At 40.3% G+C, this 25375-nt stretch overlaps 2 protein-coding genes and 1 long non-coding RNA gene across 4 annotated transcripts; 2 read left to right on the top strand and 1 right to left on the bottom strand.

The window, feature by feature from the left end:
* The first annotated feature begins 731 nt into the window (after positions 1-731).
* slc7a14a (solute carrier family 7 member 14a) lies at positions 732-13027 on the top strand. 2 transcript variants are annotated; one of them, XM_077730971.1, is made up of 11 exons: positions 732-920; positions 1016-1153; positions 4025-4447; positions 4936-5172; positions 5490-5707; positions 6204-6350; positions 6640-6848; positions 6922-7069; positions 7655-8141; positions 8209-8445; positions 8656-13027. In XM_077730971.1, exons 3-11 carry the CDS (start codon positions 4141-4143, stop codon positions 8913-8915), a joined length of 2250 nt encoding a protein of 749 aa, XP_077587097.1. In that variant the 5' UTR covers positions 732-920; positions 1016-1153; positions 4025-4140; the 3' UTR covers positions 8916-13027. The 2 variants fall into 2 exon arrangements, with proteins under 2 accessions (XP_077587097.1, XP_077587098.1); XM_077730972.1 differs by lacking the exon at positions 732-920 and having other exon boundaries at positions 927-1153.
* On the bottom strand, positions 12953-15101 carry cldn11a (claudin 11a). The gene is made up of 3 exons (XM_077730973.1): positions 14799-15101; positions 13937-14101; positions 12953-13846 (listed from the first exon to the last, which is right to left on the bottom strand). Exons 1-3 carry the CDS (start codon positions 15022-15024, stop codon positions 13590-13592), a joined length of 648 nt encoding a protein of 215 aa, XP_077587099.1. The 5' UTR covers positions 15025-15101; the 3' UTR covers positions 12953-13589.
* A 2564-nt stretch (positions 15102-17665) lies between these two features.
* On the top strand, positions 17666-24006 carry LOC144206581 (uncharacterized). The gene is made up of 3 exons (XR_013328388.1): positions 17666-17816; positions 19481-19592; positions 23391-24006. It is a non-coding gene; the product is annotated as an uncharacterized LOC144206581 (long non-coding RNA).
* Positions 24007-25375: the final 1369 nt, after the last annotated feature.

Below are 25375 nucleotides of genomic sequence, written 5' to 3'. Positions count from 1 at the left end.
GGTAATAATTACTATGTTTGAAATACTAACTGCATTTTACTTTGTAAATCAAAATTGTAGGATTATTTGGTACCAAAAGTACTGAATAAAGGCAAACATCTTTATATAAATGATGATTTTTATGATTTCTTACTCCTATTTTGTATTGACATTTCCCACTTTATGTGATGTGTACTATATGCCTGCCTTTCTGATCACAGTGCAGTCATATGATGAATATTTGAGGAGAAAAGCCTGCATGCTGCCTTCGTCACTAAACGTATTTTCTCCCCTTGATGCCATTAAACATCAAATAGGCCGGTGTGCCCATCCCTGCTTACCCCAAATGCCCTCGCAGCCAAAATGTCAGCAGGCACCCCCACTTGTAGCCTTTCAATTTCTTTGTTGCCATGGCTACTTGTTGTAACTTATTGATCAGTGCCATTTGCTACCAGTCAGGCGAATGAACCACTACACCAATTTAAGTTCCATTCTTCTTCGATGTTCCTTTCATTCACAAAGCATAACATGGCACACCCTAATCCGCACCGCCATTGGTCTATTTCTGGCCCATCCCTTGCGCCAACTTACTCCTCATCCATCCAAGTCATCCTTTAGTTTCATTCTCCTTACCGGGCAAAGATCGGCATCTAAAGCAGAGCCTTTTGCCATCAAACAACAACACGATCATCATCAGACGGCGAATGGCTTCAGAATGTACTGCAGTGCATTGGAGAAGAAAAAAAATCACTGTGTGCGCATACACACGCAACTACACAGCTGATCGTGAATGATTTAAAGCTTTTTGCATCACTGTCCCCTCCCTCCTCCCATCCTCCCAAGCAGCACTCCTCCTCTTCCTCCCCTTTCTCCCTCCTCTTCCCCAGCCCGGAGATGCTACTGCTGCTGATGCGGGCATCGTTTCATCCGGCCGTGCCGCAGTGAGTCTCCTCCTCTCCTGCCGTCATCTCTTCACATTTTCTTTATGTTTAACCCTGCCCTCACTGTTGCGCTTTTGTTTCACACTACACGTCAGCAATCGGCTAAAGGTGATGCAGCAGCTGGCGTGTTGTTGTCTTCTCAACCGCCAGCACCAGAGCCGCCGGGGGACACGCGCCTCACCTTGACCGGACAGGGGCATCAAGACGGGGGTGGAAGCTTTTTTTGCATGCGGGTCAGTTGAATCTATATATCTATACTGTATATTTCAAGCACTCTGGTCTATGACATAATGTGCCACAAGGCAGAAGTGGGTTAATCCCTTATGACTCTGCTCTCTCTCTATTTCTGTCTATTTTTCTATCTCTCATGCTAGTAAGTAGACGTGTGTAGCCCCCACCAGCACGCCACACGTGCTTGAAAAATAGTCAATATTTGCACAGTGATTGACTAGCGACCAGTTTAGGGTCCACGATAATTCAAAATGATGAATAAATATCGGTTGACATATTCACAGGCATTGAAGGCGATAGACTGTTAATCCATGTGAATTGGGAGGGTCCCCAACCCTCCTAGTTCAAGTGGATTGGTCGTCTATCGTTCTCAATGGCACTGAAATGTGATTATTCAGTCATTTTTAAGAAGAAAATTTAGCTTTCAGTTCATGGCAGGAAAAGAAAATTTGCTATTACACTGCCACCAGTAGATGTCAAAAGCATTTGAACTGATGGAAGGCATTGAATCATCTTGTTTCATTGCCAATGAAAGTGATAGACATCCAAGCTGTTTCAGCCTGGGATGTCAATCACTCTCAATAGCAGCCATGTTATATTATATATTTATTAGTGAGCATGAAACTCAACCCAAAAAATCCACCTGTCAGCCAGGCATCACATTTCTTGACTAAAAAGACCGAAAACTAAAAAACATGACAGTCGAAGTCAAGGATTATGTAACAGACCAATTTAGTAACAGCAGATTGCACACACACTTTCCCCAAAGACATCCTCACATCAGTGTGCACATATTGGTGTATCTTAGCTGGTGTTGCAGTGCGCTTATCTCTTCAAATGGTTGCACTGACCTTTAATCACTGGCTGCCATTGACACTGATAGAGTCCAATTTATTTGAACTGGGAGTGTGAGGACATCACATACATGAACAGCCTATGTATTTGGACTATTTAAATACACACACATACACATTTATATATAGAATATAGAATAGCAGGAAAAATTACAGTTTCAAAATCAGCATTTAAGGTCTGATCATCATATAATTGTCTCCCCATTCATATTTTAGAGTCATATTGGCTTCCAGCCATACTTCCATGCTCTGGTGGAAACATTTCTGCCGGAAACATTGGTCGCCAGGCAATCTGGCCTTTGAATTATGTCTTCAGTGTGTTGGTGAGAAACAACCAACACTTTTATGTCCATGTATAGGACCTCAAGCTGAAAGGTTGTCAATTCTTTGCTTTATGGGGCCTAAGCATTAGCATCCTTGTTTATATACAGTCTAGCTATTATTCACATTTTCAAATCGACTATAAGTGCATTGAAATGTGTGATGGGATAGATATTGTCCATTACAAAGTGATAAGTGAGATTGAAAGTGGTAGTGCAGGCACAACGATCATGTTTCAATGCCGAGAGATGTCCAATCAATTTGCCTCTGAGAGGTTGGCAGCAAGTTATTGCTACTTGTCCCCCAGTCTAAATGTAAACAACTTTGGCTGACTGTTCCACAGATTATGTCCTAATCAGGTTATTCTGACACTAATTCAGATAGATGACATGATGGACATCCTGATAGGTCGCTGGAATGGAGATGAAATTCGAGATGACTTCCAATTTTGGGATATTTGGGCCCTTTTATTGTCCCTCAAATAAATGTCAGTCGTTGTGCCTAGACACAGGGTCCACCACACCTTAGACTGGTCGCCAACCAATTGCTGTTAGTCACTTTCATAACAATCTTCAATTCCTTGTCCTCAATGTGTAAAGGTCTTTGAGACATAGATCAATAACACGATCCTCTCAAATAGATGACGGATAATAGCATCTTAGGCTTTCTCCCTTCCATGTAATTGGCTGTGTTTGCATTTTAGAGATAATCCTCCCCCCTTTTCTACTAAATACAAGGACAAGCTTTATCTGGTTGCTGTTGGCAAAGCGTGAAGCGCAAAGAACACCTGCTGCCGGCCTGCCCGCCCGCCTACGACGCTTTGTGTCCTCTTGTTTGCGCCACGTATGATTGTGCAAACACACACACACACACCGAGTATGCCTATCCACTCACAGACACACAATGTGAACATATTTGTCTCTCTTTTCATGTGTAAAACAACATCACAAACACATCAACATACAACCACGCATGTCAATTTGGAAGCAAAAGAAGAACATTTAATTAGTTTTATTCTTAAACAAAATATACTTTTCTTTTTAATCAGTTTTGTAAAAAGAAAAAGTTCCAAAAACAAACATATTTTCAACACATCTATCAATCATACACACAACACAGAAAGAAAATCCATTTGTCTTTAGTAAAATGATTTATCATTATTATTTTCATTGTGATTATCATTATTATTATTATCTTTAAATATGTACTCCTCTTTTTTTAATCATAAAATGTTTTTTATTAGCATAAACTCATAGAAAACTCAGAAAATACTGTGTTTGACTGTTTAAAAAAAAAACAAATCAGCTTTAAAGCTGCAAAGCAAATACGCACATGTTATCAGTCATATGTGTTCAAACACTAATGGCAATCATGGGCGGAGTGGCTGATATTACAGCCGAGCGTCGACGTGGGCGTGCGGCTCGTGGCTGAGTGTTTGCTCGCTAAACTGGATGAGTGCAGGTTAATGTTGAGTAAAGAGAGCAGAGCACACAGCTATTCGAACCAGTAATGGCCCTCTTTTCTCAACACCGAGCATCAGGTGGACAGAAAAAAAACAGTCCGTGACACCACTTTCAACCACCGCCAATCATAAAATGACACAAAAAAGTCTGGAGGGCCCGAAATTGAAGAGGAATGTAATGTTTTTGGACTGAATGGAAATAAGATGAGTCTGTTTGCTTTGTGTGTGATTTGTAGGAACTTTCTGACCATGTGGAGACCAAAGATTAAGTGAACCCCAGACAACGTGGCCATCTCATCTTCCGAATAATACAAACCCTAAAGAAAGATCTTATTGGACTCAAAGTGTGGCCATGAGTGGCCTGGCTGGCAAGCTGGACCCTCGTCGGGTCCAGTGGGGAGCCATGTGGCACACTTTTACATCCCGCGTCCTGAGAACCAAGCCTGTAGAGTCCATGCTGGACTCGGCCATGTCTGGCACGGGACCGCATGGCACCCGGCTAGCCCGTGTGCTCTCTACTGTGGACCTGGTGTCGCTGGGAGTGGGCAGTTGCGTGGGCACAGGAATGTACGTGGTTTCGGGCCTGGTGGCCAAAGAAATGGCCGGCCCCGGCGTTATCGTGTCCTTCATTATCGCCGCTGTGGCCTCCATTTTGTCAGGTAAGAATGCCTTAAATCAGGGGTTGGGATCATTTTTAAGAGCCATAAACAATTCATATTTTCAAACATTATTCCTTCAGAGCCGTATTCAGAATTTAAAAGTAAAAATACATGAAAATGTGAGCATTTATTATTCATTTCACCACTTTGAAAGTAAAAACAAAGTCTGAATTCCTTTAAGAACATTTTTTCACTGTCTCTAATCAATGAATATCAATGAAAGTATGCATGCAGAAGAGTCTGATGAAGAAAAAATATGATTTAAAAATGCGGAGAGCCATATACACCCATCAAAAGAGCCACATATGGCTCCCAATTCATAGGTTCCCTATCCCTGCCTTAAATAGTCCAACATGGGAATGAATTTACCTGTGAATTTTACCTTTTTTCAACTGTGTTCAACTTGTATTTTTTACTTCAACTATAACTATACTGCAACAATACTCAGGTGTTGAAGAGTCTGTTTAATCCTTCATTTCTTGTGTCAGGAGTGTGTTATGCCGAGTTTGGCGTGCGCGTGCCAAAGACCACCGGCTCGGCCTACACGTACAGCTACGTGACGGTGGGCGAATGTGTGGCCTTTTTCATCGGCTGGAACTTGATCCTGGAGTACCTGATCGGCACAGCGGCGGGCGCTTCGGCCCTCAGCAGCATGGCCGACTCGCTGGCTAATCACAGCATCAGCAGCTTTATGACTTCGCACATCGGAACACTTAACGGCTTTGGTTAGTTATTTTAAAAGAAATACTATGTTCAAAAGATAAAAAATACAGTAGAATATGATGTAGCAAACATGCAAATCATTTGTTGGGTTGGTCAGGAAAGCAGTGGATGTTTTTTCCATTAGAAAACTGATGGATGTGCTGTCATGTGGTGGTTCGGTCGCTTGGCAACACGCGTATCGCATCACCCGAGCTCGGCTCGCTTCCCATTGCTCGTTGTGTTGTTTGCTCACAGTGTTGCATCAGCAGCAAACATTGCATGTAAATTATGGCGGCGTCTGTCGAAAGCGAAAGTTGATTATTTGGTTTGTTCTCATTAGGGAAAGGAGAACAGTCCTATCCAGACCTGCTTGCTCTACTTATCGCTCTGGTGGTGACGGTGATCGTGGCGCTGGGGGTTAAAAACTCAGTGGGTTTCAACAATGTGCTCAACGTCATCAACCTGCTTGTGTGGGTCTTCATGATGGTGGCTGCGCTGTTTTTCATTAATGGGAGCAACTGGGATGACGGAAGATTCCTGCCCTTTGGTTGGTCAGGGGTAAGCAAAGAAAAAGATATTATATGGACTTTAACTTTAGTTTGGATATGGGAGCATCAAACTCATTATATTTTGAATCTGCAGTTTTCCACTAAAAACTAGGCCCCCTCTCATAAATTCCTTTTATAAGTCACTCAAAATGCATAAAAAGACACCTCTTAATTTTGACATGTGTGATACAGAAGTCACAACTACATTTCTACAGTCAAGGCTAAGGAGAATTTTGTTGTTGTGTTTGTTGTTTTTTTAATATTTGTTTAGTGATTTTATTTCAAGAAGTCTAAGCAAGTGCTTTTTTTGCTGATTTATTTTGACAGCGTTCACTTATCATCCACCACACATATAAAGGAAATAATCAGAATCATTATCACGTTTCTCTATGCAACTTAAACAAAACATCAACAAAATAAATATATTATGTATATATATATATATATCAAACAAGTTTATCGCATTTGTCGCTTTATCTTCAACCTTGCATTTCTCTGTGCCACAGGTCATGCAAGGTGCAGCCACATGCTTCTACGCCTTCATCGGCTTCGACATCATCGCCACGACAGGCGAGGAAGCCAAAAGTCCCAACACGTCCATCCCGTACGCCATCACCGCCTCACTGGTGACGTGCCTCACGGCGTACGTGTCGGTAGGTTGCTGTGGCAACCGTACAACTCCCTTGCGCCACATTGCAGTTTTTAGCATCCTTAGATGCTTAGCTTGCTTATTTGGCACGTCGGTAGCCGGTTGCCAGGGGCAACCTCCATCTTTGAGAAAGACTACGGCATTGCTTTGAGGCACAATCCATATACCCACGCGTACGCGTAACTCTTGTTGAATTCAGTACTGGCTGATACTGCAGGCCATTTTAGCTGTGGCTAGTTAGTTAACGGCACCCCCGAAAAGTGAACTGAATTATTGTTATTATATCCCTGCAGGTGTCGGTTATCCTGACCCTGATGGTCCCTTACGATGAGATCGACGCCGACGCCCCCCTGATGGAGATGTTCGCCATGCACGGCTGCATGTTCGCCAAGTACATCGTGGCGGTGGGCTCCATAGCCGGCCTGACCGTGTCACTGCTGGGCTCACTCTTCCCCATGCCCAGGGTCATCTATGCCATGGCCGGTGACGGCCTGCTTTTCAAGTTAGTCCCCTATACACGCTCAAAGTTTTATCTAACTTGCTGCCAATGACATTTTTTTCATAAACGCACACAGGTTCCTGGCCCACGTGTCTTCTTACACGGAAACCCCCGCTGTGGCGTGTGTGGTGTCTGGCTTTCTGGCTGCGCTTTTGTCTTTACTCGTTAGCCTCAGAGACCTTATTGAGATGATGTCCATCGGCACACTGTTGGCCTACACTCTGGTAAGCAGAACACAAACGATAAGAACAGCCAAAAATTTGGACATTTTGGAATTTTTTTAGTAGATATACCCCTCCCAATAGCAACAAAGAAACAAAACAAAGTTCAAAAGGGTATTTGCTTGAATGTAGCAAACTGAGATACAGGTCCATTTATAATAATAAGGTCATCATAATGTATATTTCCAATTTTTTGGAGTTATCCAGCATCTGGCAGAGCTCGTGAGAACAGAATTCAGACTTGTCATCATGGCCCGCAAACATGTCTGTGTCATGTCAAGTGGTTAGCGCACATGTGAGAAATGGAAAACAGACACATGCTTCTATTATTACACAATGCTAACACTCATGGGCGAAGAAGACAGAACATTAGGGATATCTGCACTGCCTTGCTCAACCGCGACTCAGAATACAATTCACACCACAACAAATTAATCCCATAAATCCCATAATCCCACAAATACACACATATATACTGTAAATAAAGCTGCATGGTTTGGCAAGAGAGAAGAACAAAATGTTTTACTATCCAAAAAACACAAACGAACAACATTCGTTGATGCAAATTTGTAATTTCTACTTGTGCAGGTGAGCCTCTGCGTACTACTACTGCGGTACCAACCCGAGGGCGACATCCACGGCTTTGTCAACTTCCTGTCCGAGGAGCAGAAAGCTAAAAGAAAAGAAGGCGTCATCGCCGAGTGCGAGAAGGATGCCCGCTCCCCAGCCCGTGACGATGCCGACGACACCACCAACACCTGCGGCGCCAAGAACCTGCCATCACTGGATGACAACGAGATGCTCATTGGCAAGCCGGACAAGAATGCCTACGCCGCTGGGCACCCCAACTACGGCACCGTGGAGATGGGCAGCGGTATCGAAGCCGAGGAGTCGGAAAGCGGCGTCTCACGTCGTCTCAAGAAACTGCTTGGGCCTCGATACTACACCTTAAGGATTCGACTAGGTCTCCCTGGGAAGATGGACCGACCCACCGTTGCCACGGGGAAGACTGTCACCGTGTGTGTGCTGCTTCTCTTCATCTTCATGTTTGCCTTCTGCTCTTTTGTCATATTTGGTAAGAAGTTGTACGTCATAATCCTGACTAGAAAAGTGTCCAATTCTGAAATTCCCAAATTTCCCAGGAGCGAGCGCTATCGAGGCGGGTCGCTGGTGGGCAGTACTCCTCCTGATTTTGTTGGTGGTGGTTCTCACCTTGCTGGTGGTCATCATCCTGCAGCAGCCAGAGAACCCCAAGAGGCTTCCCTACATGGCACCTTGTGTACCCTTTGTGCCCGCTTCAGCCATGTTGGTTAACATCTACCTCATGCTTAAACTGTCTGCTATCACCTGGATACGATTCTCCATTTGGTGTCTTGTGGGTAAGTCTTCTGACTTCCTCATCTAACTCTGTCTGGTAGCGGTTCAATGTGACCTATTAATGACAGTTGACTGGTTAGTTGTTAATTTTTTTATTGGCTGATTGTCCTGTGTACATAAAGTCATTTTAAACTAGGCCAATTTTGGCTGATTTTGTAATCTTGTCATGGAATTGGTGATTTTAACCCAGTATAAACGCCTCTTCTATTAAGGTGTGCTCATCTACTTTGGCTACGGCATGTGGAACAGCACTTTGGAGATCAGGGCTCGAGAGAACGAAGCACACGCCTCCACCTACCAACGCTACGACCAAGGCGTGGACGAGGGCTTCTGCGGCTTTGACGACGACTTCTACCCGCCGCCGCCGGAGGTCACGCCGGGTCGAGCGCCGCAGGCCCAGCCGGAGAGCGACGGCACACCCGTTCGGCGGCCGGGCGCCGCCGTGAAAGAGGAAGACCCCGTGGACTTTTGAAGGTGCGGACATTTTTCTGGAATGTAGCGCCACCGGCGGCGGGGCAGGTGAGCGGTCTGTCCAAGCGTGCATGCCAGCATGTAGGTGGATTGCTGTTTGTGTGTGTGGATTCCGTGGGCTAGAGTGTCCCCTCCCTTCTCCTTTGCTATGACCTTCGCCGGGTTTTCACCACTGAAAAAGATTCTTCTCCCACCTCTCGAACCACTGATAGCAAAGTGCAGACGTCGTGAGAGATAAGCGTCTCACGGGACGTGATACCACATGGCTGATCGGAGCAGTTGCGCTGATGCTTGGCAGCCAGGACCAAAAAGTCAGTTCGGCTTCTGATTGGAGGGAACATGTTTTGTAACATGGGGGGAAAAGGTTTATACCAGAGTTGGGCAAACTGTTGGTTAAAGGCCACATTTGACAAAATTTATTCATTTGCAGATGATGTAGGAAGAAATACATTATTGAATTGGACATATATTGCCTGCGATGGCAGTTGAAAAGTTAAATGGAACCAGAGTGTATTAATATTTGAATTAATTTTAATGATGCAGTTGTTTCCAATGTTATTATTGACATGGTCTAAAGTTTTTTTTAGTAATAAAAGATATGTACACAAATAAAGATTAATAAAAAAAAAATGGGAATGTAATGTATCTTTTAAAAATATAATTTGATCAATAAAAGAATTAGGAATGTTAAAGTATCTTTTAAAAATATAATTTTGCATTAATACAAAAATTGGGAGTTTTAAAGTATCTTTTAAATGATCAATACTAGTCATTTTGGCATTAGAAGTAATTCAAATGTTAAAGTATCTTTTAAAAATATAATTTTGATCAATACAAAAATGGGGAATGTTAAAGTATCTTTTAAATGACCAATACTAGTCATTTTGGCAAGACATTAGAAGCAATTCAAATATGTATATGATATAAAATGAATCTTGAGTGGTCCAGATTGCCCTTCCCTGTGTTTTTTTTTTTTTTTTGTTATCTTAAACGGGCAAAAAGCTAAATCAGCAGGCCTTGACGTTCTCACACTTTGTCCTAAGGCTTTGCTTGTGATGATGATTAGTGCCTTCATGTTCTGTTTTGTTCTCCTTTTGCTTGCCGTTTATGTTGGGTTCAAACTGTCTATCTGTGTTTGTTCCATTCTGCATGTTGGAAGAAAAAGAAGACCCTTTTTTTATTGGAAAAAGTAGACGCCATTGCTTAACAGTTTCTTCTGGTAATGGTCTTCTGTGTGCATGCCTTTTCAAAGTATCTGTGCACTTCTCACTGTTACCTGGTTGCATTTTTGCATCACCACCATGCTGATACCATTACAATACTTTGCTTTCTTAGAGGAGTTTGATTCTTTTAGGATATACATTTTACTCAGTGGCTGCCATTGATGAAGCTAGACACCCACCCTTCCCATTTTTGACTTGAAATCTAATAATTGGCTGGCAGTCCTCCTAGTTTAAATGAATTGGTGTTGTCAATGGAAGGTAGTGACTTAAATATGATTTTAAAAAAAGTCTTGTTTTTTTTCTTTTTATGATAATTTATAGATTTATAATTGTATGTATTTATTAAAATATAGAAAGTAAAATATATTGATATATACTATATATGTATACATATGACATTTTGGGTCATGTAGGCCACACCTGCATAGTAAATATTTATATTGTTGTCTACATGACTCAAAATGTAGTATTTTAATGCCAGGTGTCCATAGGATTAAGTTTATTTTTCAAATGATCACATATAGTCACTTGCCCTATAAAGGTTTCAATTTTGTACTGACTGGACAAAAAAATGGTCCAAAATGGATGCTTCACAACAAAATAGCTGATTTGTCATGTCCTTTAAGAAATTATTATTATTATTATTATTAAGTCATGTCCAATACTCTGCCAGCTATCCCAATTCAAATGGTTTGGACGTCTATTGCTGTCAATCGCAGCCCATGAATTAAAAGATGCAAAACGTGCGACCCAAGAAATGTTTAACACATTCACCAGCTTAAATAGCAAAGGACATCCAATCCATTTGAATATGAAAGTCTGACCACTACCAAATCGGATTGTTGTGATCCAACCTTCAACCATCACCAAAGTTTACGCTGCCAATTTCTGAGTTCATAAAGGTGAAGAATGTACCAACCCAAAGTTGGAGATTTTGCGTTTTGGAGGGAGGGTGGTGGGTGAGGTTAGTGGTCCCCGCACCTCTTCCCCGTGTGCCCCACTTTGCTGCATTGTTCCCTTGTTAAAGGTGAAGCCTTATTTATCTAATGCACTAAATCTAAGGATGCCACGCTGACCCCTACCCTACCTCTGCTCATGTCACATGAATTCAAAGCCCCCCTTTTTTTCATTTCACGAGTATAAAAGGCTTGGAAATGGACAGTAACTTGCCCTACTTTTGTACCTTATTCACCTCTCATGTCAGCCAAAGGCAGTTACAGCTCAGCCAAAATCACCATCACAGAGTCAGGTGCCGCCCAGCATTAAATAATGGATTGTACTAAAATAGTATTTTTGTGTTAACGTGTGTGTGAGTCTGTGTGTGTGTGTGTGTGTGTGTGTGTGGCACTGACTATATACTGACACTCCTCCTTGTTCAAATGATTGGGCGTCTATCACTGGGAATGGCGGTTAATGAGTTAATTAAGCAAATATTTTGTTGCAAGTCCAATTTATTAGTAAGTTTATAATACTGTTATAGTCTTTTGTGCTGCGTCAGTTAGTATTTGCATGAGGCTTAAAGAAATGCAATTGAACTGGGATAGCTGCTATTTGAATGATTCAGTACCATTGACAGGGTTGTATGTCCAACCCATCTGAATTGGGAGGCAGAAATGAGCCTATAATGATTTGCCCACTCTGTAATAATCCCCTTACATTTGAATAAAATGAAAAAGTGATGCTCTACATTGGAATCTTAACGGAATAGAAAGAAAATTAAAGCCCTAATATATATAAGAAACAAATACAGTATTTAAAATATGAATCTAATATATTTAACAATTTTACTGTCATAAAAAAAGACCTGCCAGCCTTCTGTTTCCCATGCTGAGCCAAAGTTATCCATGTTTATGTTCCCTTTAGCGACAACATGTTACTAAGATAGGAATTTTCAAACTTTCAAATAAACCAAAACAAAATAAAAAGCACATAGCAAGTATTTTTCTACGGCTGCTACCATAATGAGGACTAAAAGTCTATTTTTGACAACATTAGAATAATTAAGCTCATTCATATAGGAGAAAAACTATCTAGATAGAATAGAAAGTAGATGACAAGCAGGACAGACATGCAGAGAATATTTTAATATCATTCAACGACACATAATAACGCAGGATTCATCCCACCCACCGCACATGTTCTTCCTGTGCTCGTGTATTATTTGGCTTCTTTCGCAGCAACTACTCGATATTCCGTTTTCTCTACTTTGTTGTTTTTGTACAATGTCTGTGTTTTTAAAATGATTCTTCTTCATTCTGCATGTGTGTGTGTGTGTGTATGTATGTGTGTGTGTATAAGTTGTTCACTTGCTCTTGGGGGCACTTTTTTTCTGCTGAGTTGTACTGTTGTTGTTTTTATGCCACAATCAACATGATTTATTGCAAATACAAAAGAAAGGGAAAAAAAACTATGGTCTTGTTCTTTCTTACTATCTTGACCGCCTGGATTAAAAAATACTAGAATGAGAATTGTTATTTTTGTGGAATCGAATATTGAACTCCCCCATTTTTAATAATATGATTGTCTTGAAATTTGGTAGGCCTTTAGCCTAGGCAAGTATTAATTGATTTGTACAGAGTTTTGAGTCGGAATTTTGAAGGAGCCACCTCTGTTACATTGTTTTAATGTTGTAAAGTAAGCTTTTGGTGAGTCCGTCAAGACAATGTGTCACAGATTGTTCACTCTTCCCACTATCAGACAAGGCGCCTGTTTTCTTCTCAAAGTCAAGGTCTCTGACTAACATTTCCGGACAAGAAGTGTCACTGTGTAAACAAAGTTGCATTTTGAATCAAGAACAAAAGAGAGAAAAAGAACGTCTTTGCGAATGTGTTTATTGTAGAAAATCCGAAGAGTACATACGAACAATAAATAGCCAGTCTCGGAATACTGATTTGGTGTTTGAGCCAACTGACCTAATAACAAATAAAACAGCGTATCATAGTAAAAGAAAATTGCAATCTACCATCATTTATGGACTTTTTAAAGTCACATTAGCCAAAAATGCACTGTAGAATGCCCTTGTTAAGTATAAGTGGCATTTTTGGGGGTAATTTTATTCTCTTAAAGACCAACAATATAGGAACAACAATAAAAAGGAGTACAACATAAAATAACATATTAAACAGGGATGGATTGGAATGAATATTCTTAAAAACCGAAAATTGAATCTTATAAAACTCCAGAAATACAAAATGTTAACACTTTTTTTCAGAAAATAGAGTAGTCGTAGAGTAAGGTTGCAGTCACAGGCCCTGGCAAATTATGAAAAAAAAAAGTGTGACATAGTCCAGTAGATATGGTATTATTATATACATGTGCAGTATCCTTCCATATATGCAAAAATCACCGCGGCTCTCCATATTTGTGCGATTCGTAGTTTAAAAAAAAAGTTTAAAAAAACAACTGAAATGTGTTGATTAACAAAACCTCGTGTCAGTCCTCATGTGACCCGCTCAGACATGGGCGCTCTTGGCATGGGTGGACGAGGTGGGTTTGGCGGCTTCCATGCCCGGCTTGGTGTAGTACATGGGTTTGCCATCCCCGTACTGTCGGGATGGCGAGGAAGAACAGCACATCAGGAGGGCTCCGCCCAACAGCGAAAGAACCGCGCCAGCCCATCCGGCGTACAACGAGAAGCCGAAAGACATCAGGCTTTCGCTGGGAAGCACGCCGATGGGGAACCACACGGTGGCCACCGAAACGCACACGCCTGGAAATAAGCAGCGGCAAAAACTTTAGTTTTACACCGACTGGCTGCTATTTAATGGAGACGCCAAAAAAATGCAACAAAAGTGCTCACCAACGATGAAGACGACAATGCCGCCGATGGCTGCCCGCTTGTTCTTTGAAGCTGTATCTTCATTATCCAGGCGGATGCAAGGCATGGACATAAGGAGCACCCCAACGGCAAGCAGGCCCAGGATCGAACCCGTGACCATCAGAGCGCGAGTCATCTGGATGTACACTGTGTGACGTGAGTAGAGCTCATATTAGTACAAGATAGTTTACTGTGCTCATATCATTTAGAGAATACTAAACAATTGGAGTTATGTTTAGAAAAATAAATATATTAATTTGTTCCTTTTCTGTACTGCTTATCTTCACAAGGATTGTGGGGGTGCTGGAGCCTACCCCAGCTGACCAGGTAAGGGACACCCTGAATTGGTGGCCAACCAATCGCCAGGAATATATATTGTAAGGAATATTTATTGTGTAATCTAAACATATTAATATTTATTTTGCTTACTTAGCTTGCACAAGGCAAAATAAAAGAAACTATATATAGTAAATAGTTTTAACCTAAGTACAAATAAAAAAATGAAATCCTCCTCAAAACTGAGTGAATACATGTAACATATTAATAAAATCTTAATTTAATATAGATTAAAGCTACAAAACAATAATAATATTAACTCACAAAATAAAAATGTAAACAATAAACTTACATAAATACTATCAAAATAACAAAATCAATAAAACAAACGTGATAGAAACAGCACATGCTTCATAAATTGTGAAATTGCAATGAAAATTAACAGTGGCTCAGATAATAAAAAAATATTTTATGATTACAAAAAACATGACTATTTCAGACTAAATACTGTACAAGTCCTATCAATGAATCACAATTTAAAAAAAAAGGAAAATAAATTAGAAATTACCGGGAAGTTCGAGGATCTGAGAGAAAGGGGTACAATGGTAGACGCCACTGGAGAAGAAGCACTCGGACCACGGCCCCTTGATGCCCAGCTCCTCCATCTTCCTACAGATGACCAGACTGTACTTGCAGAGGAAAACCCAGTCGTTGGTAGTCGTGGCGATCACTGTACCGATCCATCCCAGGCAGCTGAGCACGAATCCACACAACTGCATACAAGAATTTGCCATAATGCCAAAAAATCCAGAGAAGGCAGCTCTCCTCCACCGTCTCGTCGAACTTGAAGCTTTTGGGTGAGCATTTCGTGTCTCTGTGCTGCTTTATAGTGGTCAATTCAGTCAGTGAACTCAACAGACGCTCCTCTAACTTTTCAGCCAATCACAGGATTATCCGTCTGTTTGCTAGCCACGCCTTCTTTCACCCATCAAAACATATGCTTCCCCCTGCTGGCAATTTGATGCCCATTATATACGTATCACTTTGCAAAATAACTCAACTGCATTTCATTTTCTTTTCTAGTATTACATTTAAATGTCTAGATGGAACTAATACTAGTTATATGTTAAGATGTTTTTTTTTCTTAGATTCCCCCCCCCCCCCCCCCCCGCCATGATTCCATATTATTTTTCTTTCCATATTTTTCCTCCTTGTGGTTGACCTGAAAAATAATATTTACTGACACAATTTTTGTATTAATTTCTTTTAGTGTCATGGAATACCCTTTTGTTGATATTTTGAATAACACTTATAGTTTTATGATTGTGATAAGTTTGTGCTACAGAATTAAAAAATTTGAGTGCTCGCCCAAGACTTTTGATGTCATACTTTTTGCTCGTTATAGTATATTAATCATATTTGAACATGAAATGCACTGCACAATTCAAAGCTAACGGCAGGGGGCGAAAGAGTATAGTCCTTTATTCCCCTATACTGCTCAGTTAAGAGAGACATGCTCTAATTATATAAAACACTTAACTCATTTGATGAATTTAAAATTTGATTTATTTATGTTTACGTCTTAGAAGACTTTTACAAATTGCATAAAGGTCAGTGAAAAGGAAACCAATGCAAGGTTGATCAAAGACTAAACTGATGTTAAAAAAACAACAACAACATGCATGAGAGTGATGATTGTACATGTTGGTTGTTCATTTCCCTAACGAGGAGATTGATTTCCTCTTTTTGTTTTCACTGCTCCCCTCCTTCCTCTTTGTTCATTAGCGATTGTGAGCATTTGGACAAAGTAGCTGTCATCCCCACAGGGCGGGTGGTGACTCATCCCGTGTGGCTGCCAATCAATCACCTAGGCTGTCTTCCCCTTTGCCTTCACTCAATCTTCACCATAACCCCCCCCCCCCCCCCCCCCCGTACACACCCCACAATCCACTCATAATTCACTTCACTTCTATAGTCGAAGATAACAGAATACATTGCCCAACGTGTCGTGATGTCTAAATGATGCTGACGAGTACCGTCTTACTTCACATTTTTGGGGTCCTTTAACTTAACTATTTCTATTGACTGAAAGCTTTCCTACTACCAAAATGTCTTCATATTTTTATTCCTTTCTTTTCTCAATTCCTTCTTCCATACATAAACTTATTTTCATCCTTCTGCCTGATTTGCTTCAATTTCTCCAAATCTTTTCTTCCTCCTTATTCTACTTTGAATTTGATGGAATGTTCACAGTAGTCAAAATGAGGGAAAGCGTTAAACTTCCCTGGTGCTTTTTTCTCCCCATGGGGTCTTAAAAGCCCCCCACCTCCCATTTCCTTCCATGTCATCACCATGCTTCCAAGCCAGGCCTGATTTGCATAATATTCCCATTCCCTTGCCGCCTCACTGCGCCCGAATCAGACAAACTGCGGTGGGGATCATAGTGGGATATGACCCGCTTACTTGCGCCCAACTTATTCCCCATTCCGTGTTTGTCGAGACGTGCGAGGGGCTGGCCAAAGAGGTAAAGTGTGAGAGAGAGTGTATTTACACGGCTGAGCGCCATGCCTCGTCTAGCCCGTTGATCTATAACACATACGCATGTGCAACAGTTATGTATTTACATAAAAGCCCGCTAGGAGATCAAATCAACCCAGCTGCAATGTCAGCGTGCCTCTGTGGGACGGCTTAAAAGCTAATGTCGCTAACGTGACTTCAAAGCAGTTCAAGTATTAAGTGATTAGTGTGAACTCATTGCTTCTTTTTGGGGGAAATTGGTATGTTGGAATGTGCTTTTTTTCCAATACGCAAAACGTATTCCCGATTGGGTAAGGAAAATAATTTTTGGGAGGCCAAGCTGCAGCAAAGTGGAGATTGTGGAGCAGTGATTTTTATGACCGCCACATACCAAAAACATTGATATGTGCATTACCATTATTTTGACGATGAACTGGTTGGTGCATTTTATCTTAGAGGAGACTAAGGGCACCTGCAGGAAAGTGGGGACTGTGGAGTATAGCACTATTCCAAGCAATTAGTATAGGGCACTGGTCTGGTTATGTTTAGTTTGTCTCTGAAATCCAGATGAAACTAGGATTAAGCTAAAATTGCCTTGTAAGGATTTAAAAGGGGGCCTATATATTATCCGAAAGGAGACTATGGGCAGCAATTTGGAGAGATTGAAGTCTGTTTTATTTTTCATTTTCAATTTGAATGCATATTATTAGTTATTCAGTCATTTTTAACACTGCTTATCTTTTTTCAGGGTTGTGGGGTGCTGGAGACTATCCCAGCGGACCTAGAATCTAAACCAAAGGGGTCACCAACTCTGACTCTTGAGGTCACCTATCCAGTATGTTTTCCATGTGGAGTCCCTCCTCAAACTCACTTGAAAAAAATGATCAACTCTTCACCATGCTGTCCAGAAACCTGATAATGATGCTCCTAATTGGATACAGGTGTTTTGGCCACTCCCACTCTGGACTGGTCACTAGTCAGTTGCAGGGCACATATAGAGACAACAATAACTACAATATGCACTGTCAACAAGTTGGAATCCAACCCACCCTATCCACTCTCTAGTCAGGTAAGATAACCATATTGGTTGACTTGTTTTTAATGATTCCTTCAGTTTTAAAATGACGTGTTAATGTGGTAAGATTGTTGTTGCCTGGCCTAGTGAAATATTCTACAGAATCGTCATCAACTTGTCCATCAAAAGCAGAACCTGCCGCAATGACGTGCCGTAATATATACGCCTGACGCACGCGTGGCCACCGCCAGGAATTATTTACGAGCCAGAGATTGAATGAGCTCCGCAGGGCGCCGTGAGGGCCCACTCACGCCATCCCTTCTATATCTTATTGCAAAATAGCCACTCGCAGACGGTCCCTCCAGCCAACAAATATCAAGCAGCACTCATCCAAATGACTTTCATTTAACTCTTTCTCTTTTTCCCCGGGTTGTCTGACGATTAGATACGCTCCTTTTCCCCCAAAACATTTGGATGAGCAGATGTCTAAGCAGAAAGGCAAAAAGCAAGACAAAATCTAAGAGGGAAGAGTTATTTTATAGTCATTTGGCACGTATTTTTGCTGACACTTTGAGAAAAAGCTCCCGTAAAAATGTACATTTGAAGTAACGAGCATCCTAAGTGTGACTTTACTGCACGCGTGTGTGGTTGCATATTGCGGCGGTGCTAGCCAAGTTGTCCTCTTGATTTGTGGCCCAAGTGTGTGTGTTGGTGCGTGTGTGTGTGTGTGTAGGAATGGCAGCCAGCGTTTGCCTCTCTCCAGCCGAGTTGGCCATTAGTATCAATTAGCAGTGGCAAATATTGCTCGCTCTCTGTTTCCAAAAATGTGGCCAAATAGAGCCTTGTACATGTTTCACAGTGAATATGTTATGGTGATCACTGTGGGTTTAACAGAAGGGTGCTAAAAAAAACAAAAAGCAACAACTCAAAAACATTAAAAATGACATGTTTTCCATTAAAAAGCAGCATGTTGAAAATGTGTCTTTACAAATTAGAAAAACATATGCTATAAAATGTTATTAATATTGCCTTAAAAAACCCTTTGTTTAATAAAACTGAGACACAATGCTACATAAATAGGAGTTTTTTTTGCCATTTCTGAAAATTTGATTGATTAAAGAATTTTATCTGAAAAAAACACAGATAAAACATTTTGAAAATAACAACATATGCAGAAAATGTGAGAAAATAATCCGAAAAATATGATGCATGAAATATTTGCCAGAACTGTATGCAGTTAATACCATCCCAAGGCTATTTATTGGCAAAATATCAATATCATGTGACTCAGACTTGGATTGGCATCGAAAAAGGTGTGATCAGGACAAACTAGGAAAAATCATACTTCAAGTTAGATAGAACGTGCTACAATAATTTAATATTGACCATCCAGATGTACTTTCCATATTTGCATTCCAAGCTTGTTGAAGAGCTAACGACGCATAAGAATATTAAAAAGTGTTCTTTTGCACCAATGCAGACAGATGTTTCCTTCACAGGCCCAAATTGCAACGCAGCCTTTGGGACGCAAGGCAACACAATGCGCATTTCAATATCTGCACAATTGATGCATTTATAAAATTTGTGTTTGCTGGAAATGTGGCACAATGCAAAGCAATGTGTTATTTTTAATTGCATTTCACGCATTATGCACTTTATGGAGTCAACTCATTAAAGCTTCATTAATGGCCCCAAACATTTCTATTGTTTACACACAGCGTTTGACAACTACCACCAGCGTCGCCGTGGTAACCCAAAGCCTTGACGAGAAAGCCAAGATGTAAGGACTGCCCTCATTTACAACTTTATCCTTGGGAAAATGCATTACAGGTGAATGGATAAAAAAAGTTAACAGAAATCAATTATAAAAGGATTCAATGGTATGTCTAAGTTAGATGGAGGAGAAATATGCTCTAAAATTGTTTGATTTAAATCAAACCAGGCTTATTCTGGAATAAAAACATATTTCAAAATTGACATTTTTTAATGTATTTGCCTTGTAAAACATGTAAATGTCTGGATGTTTTGAGTTAAAATATTTAAGAATTGCAAAATTAAATCTTACAAGTTTCTATAAACGACCTCCAAAGTTCAAATACTTTCTTTCAAAAATATTTCCCATAAGTAATAGAAACATGCCTTAACAGTTAGGGGAAAAATATATTAAAGTTCAAATAGAAAGTTCCGTTTTAATAATCTGACAAATACATATGCCCATATATTCAGAGCTTCAAAAGTTGGGAAAAAAATAGACCTGAAAATGTTTATAAAATCACTTAAAATTTGAAATATTAGCTCTAACACATGTCTCATAACACTGAAAAATATAAATATGACCTATAAAATCTACAGTACTCTAGTCCTGGTTGTTAATCCATAATATTCAGACACCAAGGCTTTCACTCAGGCTACAATTCTTCGATTGTGGACGATGATATGATATCAATTTTGTTTACGCTTACGGAAACAAACAAACACACACACACACACACACACACACACACACACACACACACACACACTGCACATGCACTTGATCAGGCTGACAGATTTTGAAGCTCTATTGGTCTGCGGCACTTTTTTTTTTTTTTATATGAAGGCAATCGACTTCTTTGACTGCTTAGGCTCGAGGCCTGTCAACCGTGCCTGATCCAAATAGTACCATCTCCTCTTGTATTTTTTTCTTTCTTCCAAATTTCCTAGATAAGATTAGTGCTAATGGACTACCTTGGTGGGGGGAGTTATTTAACGACCCGGGACAATCATTACTCATGCGCCTCGCCTCGCTATTTCTCAATTAGGGTGCCTGACAGAGGGCCCGTGCCCGGAAACGGAGACAAAAGCCTCACTTGTTTTTTTTTTAATAGGTCAAACCCCAGTTGCCGCAAGTCCGTGAAGCGTGGACGAGATTGAGTGCGCCATTGTTTCTACTAATGCTGTCAAACAGAGGCATAGGGCACGCTTTGTCAAACATATCTGTTTGAATGACATGCCTACTCGACTCTTAGTTCTTATATTTATTGTTGTGTGTACATTAAAAAATATCCCCAAAATAATGCCTGGAGAAGACTGACAAATATCCTCCAAAATTACAAATTAGGACGTTGGAAACATCAATAAATCTGCATTTAAACAGCAAAAGAAATATCTGAAATATTAGGGATTAAGTCCAGGTGTACCACAGTATACTATAGGATGAAGGATGTTATGAAAAATGACAATAAGTTAAAAAATTAAAACGGCTCTGAGGATTGCTCTGTAGTGTCCCATACTACAGAACTATTAAGTTTTAAATAACTCGGTACTTGAATGATGGAAGAATAGGACTTCACATTTAGTGTCCACAAGAACTACTACTACTAATACTTGAGTGGAGTAAAAAGTACCCTAGTTAGAAAAATAAGTATAGCAGTTAGTTGTTAAATTGTATTCCTCAAAAATTCAATAAAAACTAGCCTCAATATTCTGATGAAGTAACCCCATAAAATCCAACTTATCTTGGGCAAAAGATGTGATCAACTGACTGGTCGCCAGCTAATTGCAACACAAAGAAACAAGAGAGTTTGATCCCTGAAACTCAAAAGCTTAGCGCAAGGGCGCAAATCACTCTGTGACCAACAATAAAAAGTCCATGGCATGATTTGGCCCCTCAAAGTAATCACATTGTATCCGTAACTCCTTTCCCAGTGCGTGCAAAAGTGTTTGTGTGAGCAATATTCCCAGCGGCGTGCGTATATGTGCGAGCGTGCGCATTCTCCTTTTCCTCCTTTCGGCACATCCGAAATGCCGCGTGACCTTGCCAGTCAGCGAGCCAGTCAGCTGCGGCGGGGGCCGACGTGTGACGCGCCCTGTGTGGAGGCCAAAGCGTGTGTGTGTGTGTGTATACTGTTAATGTGTACATGAGTTGCTCTCTTCCATCATGTCGCTTTTATTTAACTCGGGCTCCAAACAGTCAAGCCTCTCCAGGGAAAACATGATGAGCATTTGATTGAGCTTTGCCTTTATACACGGGCACACATTTACTCTCGCAGGAACCGTCGTCCTATGCACACGCACTCCCCGAGAGTTATTAACACTGAAACAAGCTGATTGAGTCATACATTTGCAGACACGCTTAGACAAGTTCCTAAAACTCTTACACATTACTCACTAAATCACACGCTTACCTACTCAAATGTACTCAAACACAAACTTCCACACAAATAAACATGATTTTAAATGCTCTCCCAAAAACTCATTGTGACTAAAAATTCTTACTGACACTTGTCTCCCTTACAGTAACTTTCAAACATAGTTATTCACTCTTTAAAACAATCACATACATACTTATTTTCTCTCATTCTCTCACATCACAACACACTAACAAATTCTCATATATATTCTCCAATATATATAGAAACAAGCTCCTAAAACTCTCACACATTACTCACTAAATCACATGCTTACCTATTCAAATGTACTCAAACACAAACTTCCACACAAATAAACTCTTTTTTAAATGCTCTCACATAAACTCATTGTGACCAAAAATTCTTACTGACACTTTTCTCACTTAAAGCAACTCTCACACATTCACTCTTTCAAACAAACACATGCACCCTCATTCTCTCTCACTATCTCACCTACACACACACAGACATTTGAACAAATTCTCACCCATATTGTCATCTATAGTCTCACAAAAACACACAGTGTGACAGGTATGGTCTCACACATATATTCTCTTCAATTCAACACATGTCACAATTTACACACATTCTCAGGTACAAAACTATCCCATTAAGGCAACTATACTAACTGCATGAAACCTCATTTAAACCTATTAAATTAAAACAATCTTTTACATTGTAAGTAAAAATGTTTTCAAAAGACAATAACATTACAAAATGAGAGGGGCGGGAGAGGGGAGGGGGGCTCTGCGTTCGTTTAAAGATGCCCAGAGGCGAGCAAGGGGTAGTACTCCCCGTGTAGTAATTAAGCAGGTGACAGCATAACTGTTATGAAAAGGAAAGTGTTTGGGAATTTTACTGCTGAGCCAACTGGAGATTAGACACACAAGCTGCAGGCAAATGCTAAATTAATTCTTTTTTTTTCTATCTGCGTCAGGAAGTCTTTGTTTTGGTTTGTTTGGTTGCATCATTGTGAACTTCCTGTTTTGACTAAGACTTTTTCTGACTAAAAGACAGGACTTCTGATGATAAATGAGTGTGAATTTTCAGTGTTGTGACAGCATATTCAGATTGAACAATGTCTTGAATCTGATTAGCTGACATCCTCCATGACAGTCATCCATTCCATTTTAACTGGGGAAGTTGTAGTGAATGATAACTGTCAGACCTCCCTGTCAAAATAGATTGGACACTGACACTGATTGCCATCAATGGCCGCCAATCAGAAAAAGACAGCTACATAGTTCCACTATCTCAAGTATTTTGCTTTTCGTGCACTACACAACGACGTTATGGTGTCTCTATTTCGCTTGAATGGCATATTATGTGATAATAGGATTATTTTATCATATGTTAATGCAAATTGAGCAATTCTTTGGAACAGGGAGAGATGGGTGTCCTTATATTTCTTATAGCCAAGCTTTTATAATGTGACTTCAGGGCTTTTGTGTTCACACAGGCGTGTTTTTATCCCTTTCGCCTTTGGCACCACAAAGTAGATTTTTGGACGTGAAAAGCTGGGTCAGGTAAAGCTAGTAGGGGGGCTGAAGAGGAAATCATAGATGGACGGGAAGGGATGACAAAACGACGCGAGGGAGCCACGGCGCTGACACGGAACCGCCGCCTGAGTCCAGGCTTTCTCAAGGACTTTTTTTTGTGTGATTCACCGTTTGATCCCGGCCTGCAGGGAGTTTTTCTCTGAGAGGCTGAGGGGCAGGCAGAGAGCTGTTGAACTGAGATGAACTGAAGTGAGATGGGAAAATGAGGAATTTGGAAGGGGGAAGAGGAGATGGATTGCTTTTTGATACGGAGCAACGAAAGGTGACACAATTGGAGATCAGCCACCCCCAAAAATAGCAGGCGTGATTATTATGGGGATGTTTTTGTTCCAGTTTGGGCTGGGGGGAACATCAATGTTTAAGCTGCTGTATTTATCTTTTTTCTGCAAAAAAAAGGAAAAATTGCATCACTTCTGTCAATGATTTTGCAAAAATATGGTTTGAATGTAAGAATTGTTAGTATGAAGGCTTCCTCTAATGGTACGTGACTTAATTAAATAAAAAAAACAGGACTAATTTGGCTTTAATTTGTCTTTTTTGAAGTTGTATTTCTTAATACATTTGCAGTCAGCCAATTATAACATTTTTTTGTTAGTATTCAAATCTTTTTTTTTCTTCCACATTGGCTTTCACTCCTGAAGGGTGAACCAAAAGTCCAGCACTTTTACACAAGGAACATTTGAAAATATATACAAATATTGCTTCATATCTTGAAGTATGCAAGCACCTGAAACCAAAAGATAAAAAGTTATATTCTTATTTATATGAGTGGCAGTGGTGCACTTCTGAATCCCCTCAGTGGTCACTATGGTAAAACCATAGCGTACATCTTGGATTATTTTTTATATATTGATTTATTTATGTTTCCAAAGGCAATATTTAAAGTAGTAACGTTTTGAAAGGTGGGGGAGATGATTATGACAAATATTGTGGGTATTACAGAGGAGTCCAACAAAATAATAGTGATAATTCTAGATATTAAACAGATGTTCCTCTGTTACAGTCAATTTATGCAAAGTGTTCAAATACGTATTGAACCAAGTGTAACAGTTCTCTCTTTCATTAATGAACAGTAGTAAAGCACACAGCTGGCTACAAAGATGTCCCATTGTGACTCCACAACGCAAACAACTGGCCTACCATTGTTCTTACAAAGTGTTGCTGTTTGTTTTCGTTTAACAATAAAGTTGAAAACGACGGCTCAATAATTGTCTCATCAATTCTAGCTTGATAACTTTGCTTGCTTATCCGCAACCAAGCAGCTGGCACCAAAAAATAAATAAATAAAAAAAGGAAGGAATCACTGCCAATAATGGTCGATCCATCCATTTGACCCAAATATATGGGACATCTATAGCCTGCAATGAATTGAAAACATCATTTTTCATAATATATCCTTTTTTAAAAAGTTAAATCCGTCCATTTACATAAATTCTCAGCTCTGCCACCATCATTTCTCGCTATCCTGCAGGCCTAATCGGCCGGGAAGCAGTAAAGAAAAAGTGGATTTGCAAATTGTGCTGCTATAGTAGATTCCAAGCAGTTTTTAAAATAAAAGTCCAAACTAATTCAATCCAACATCATATTTAATACACAAATGCAATCAACGTTTTTAAGACCTGGCCTAAAAAGTAACTTTCTGCCACCTGTCGTCATTTAAATAATAAAAAAAAAAGCCTTGGTGAAGTTTTTGATGCACGTGTATGAGTCAGGGGATAGACTTTGACTGAGAAAGTTTGAATGTAGTGCACAGAATGCGAAGCAGTAGTGTTAATATTTTATGACTGGCAGAATTTCATTACAATCGATGAAAAGTGTCAGTTTCAGTGGTTTTCTCTCTCGCCTCTGCTTAAGTCGGTAGCCAGCGGCTTAGGCTGATAAAGAA

The sequence above is a fragment of the Stigmatopora nigra genome, chromosome 13, assembly GCF_051989575.1.
Source record: "Stigmatopora nigra isolate UIUO_SnigA chromosome 13, RoL_Snig_1.1, whole genome shotgun sequence".
NCBI classification, from domain to species: Eukaryota; Metazoa; Chordata; class Actinopteri; order Syngnathiformes; family Syngnathidae; genus Stigmatopora; species Stigmatopora nigra.
The sequence above is the reverse complement of the archived record's forward strand: the minus strand, read 5'-3'. Positions and strand labels throughout refer to the sequence as shown.

Bases quoted from the DNA above. Each gene is read 5' to 3' on its own strand.
- slc7a14a (XM_077730971.1), top strand. From the start codon at position 4,141: ATGAGTGGCCTGGCTGGCAAGCTGGACCCTCGTCGGGTCCAGTGGGGA. The intron at 6,849-6,921 runs GTTAGTCCCCTA...AAACGCACACAG, and splicing joins GGTGACGGCCTGCTTTTCAA to GTTCCTGGCCCACGTGTCTT. The intron at 8,142-8,208 runs GTAAGAAGTTGT...CAAATTTCCCAG, and splicing joins CTGCTCTTTTGTCATATTTG to GAGCGAGCGCTATCGAGGCG.
- cldn11a (XM_077730973.1), bottom strand. From the start codon at position 15,024: ATGGCAAATTCTTGTATGCAGTTGTGTGGATTCGTGCTCAGCTGCCTG. The intron at 14,102-14,798 runs GTAATTTCTAAT...CACGTCACACAG, and splicing joins TCAGATCCTCGAACTTCCCG to TGTACATCCAGATGACTCGC. The intron at 13,847-13,936 runs GTGAGCACTTTT...GCTTATTTCCAG, and splicing joins CATTGTCGTCTTCATCGTTG to GCGTGTGCGTTTCGGTGGCC.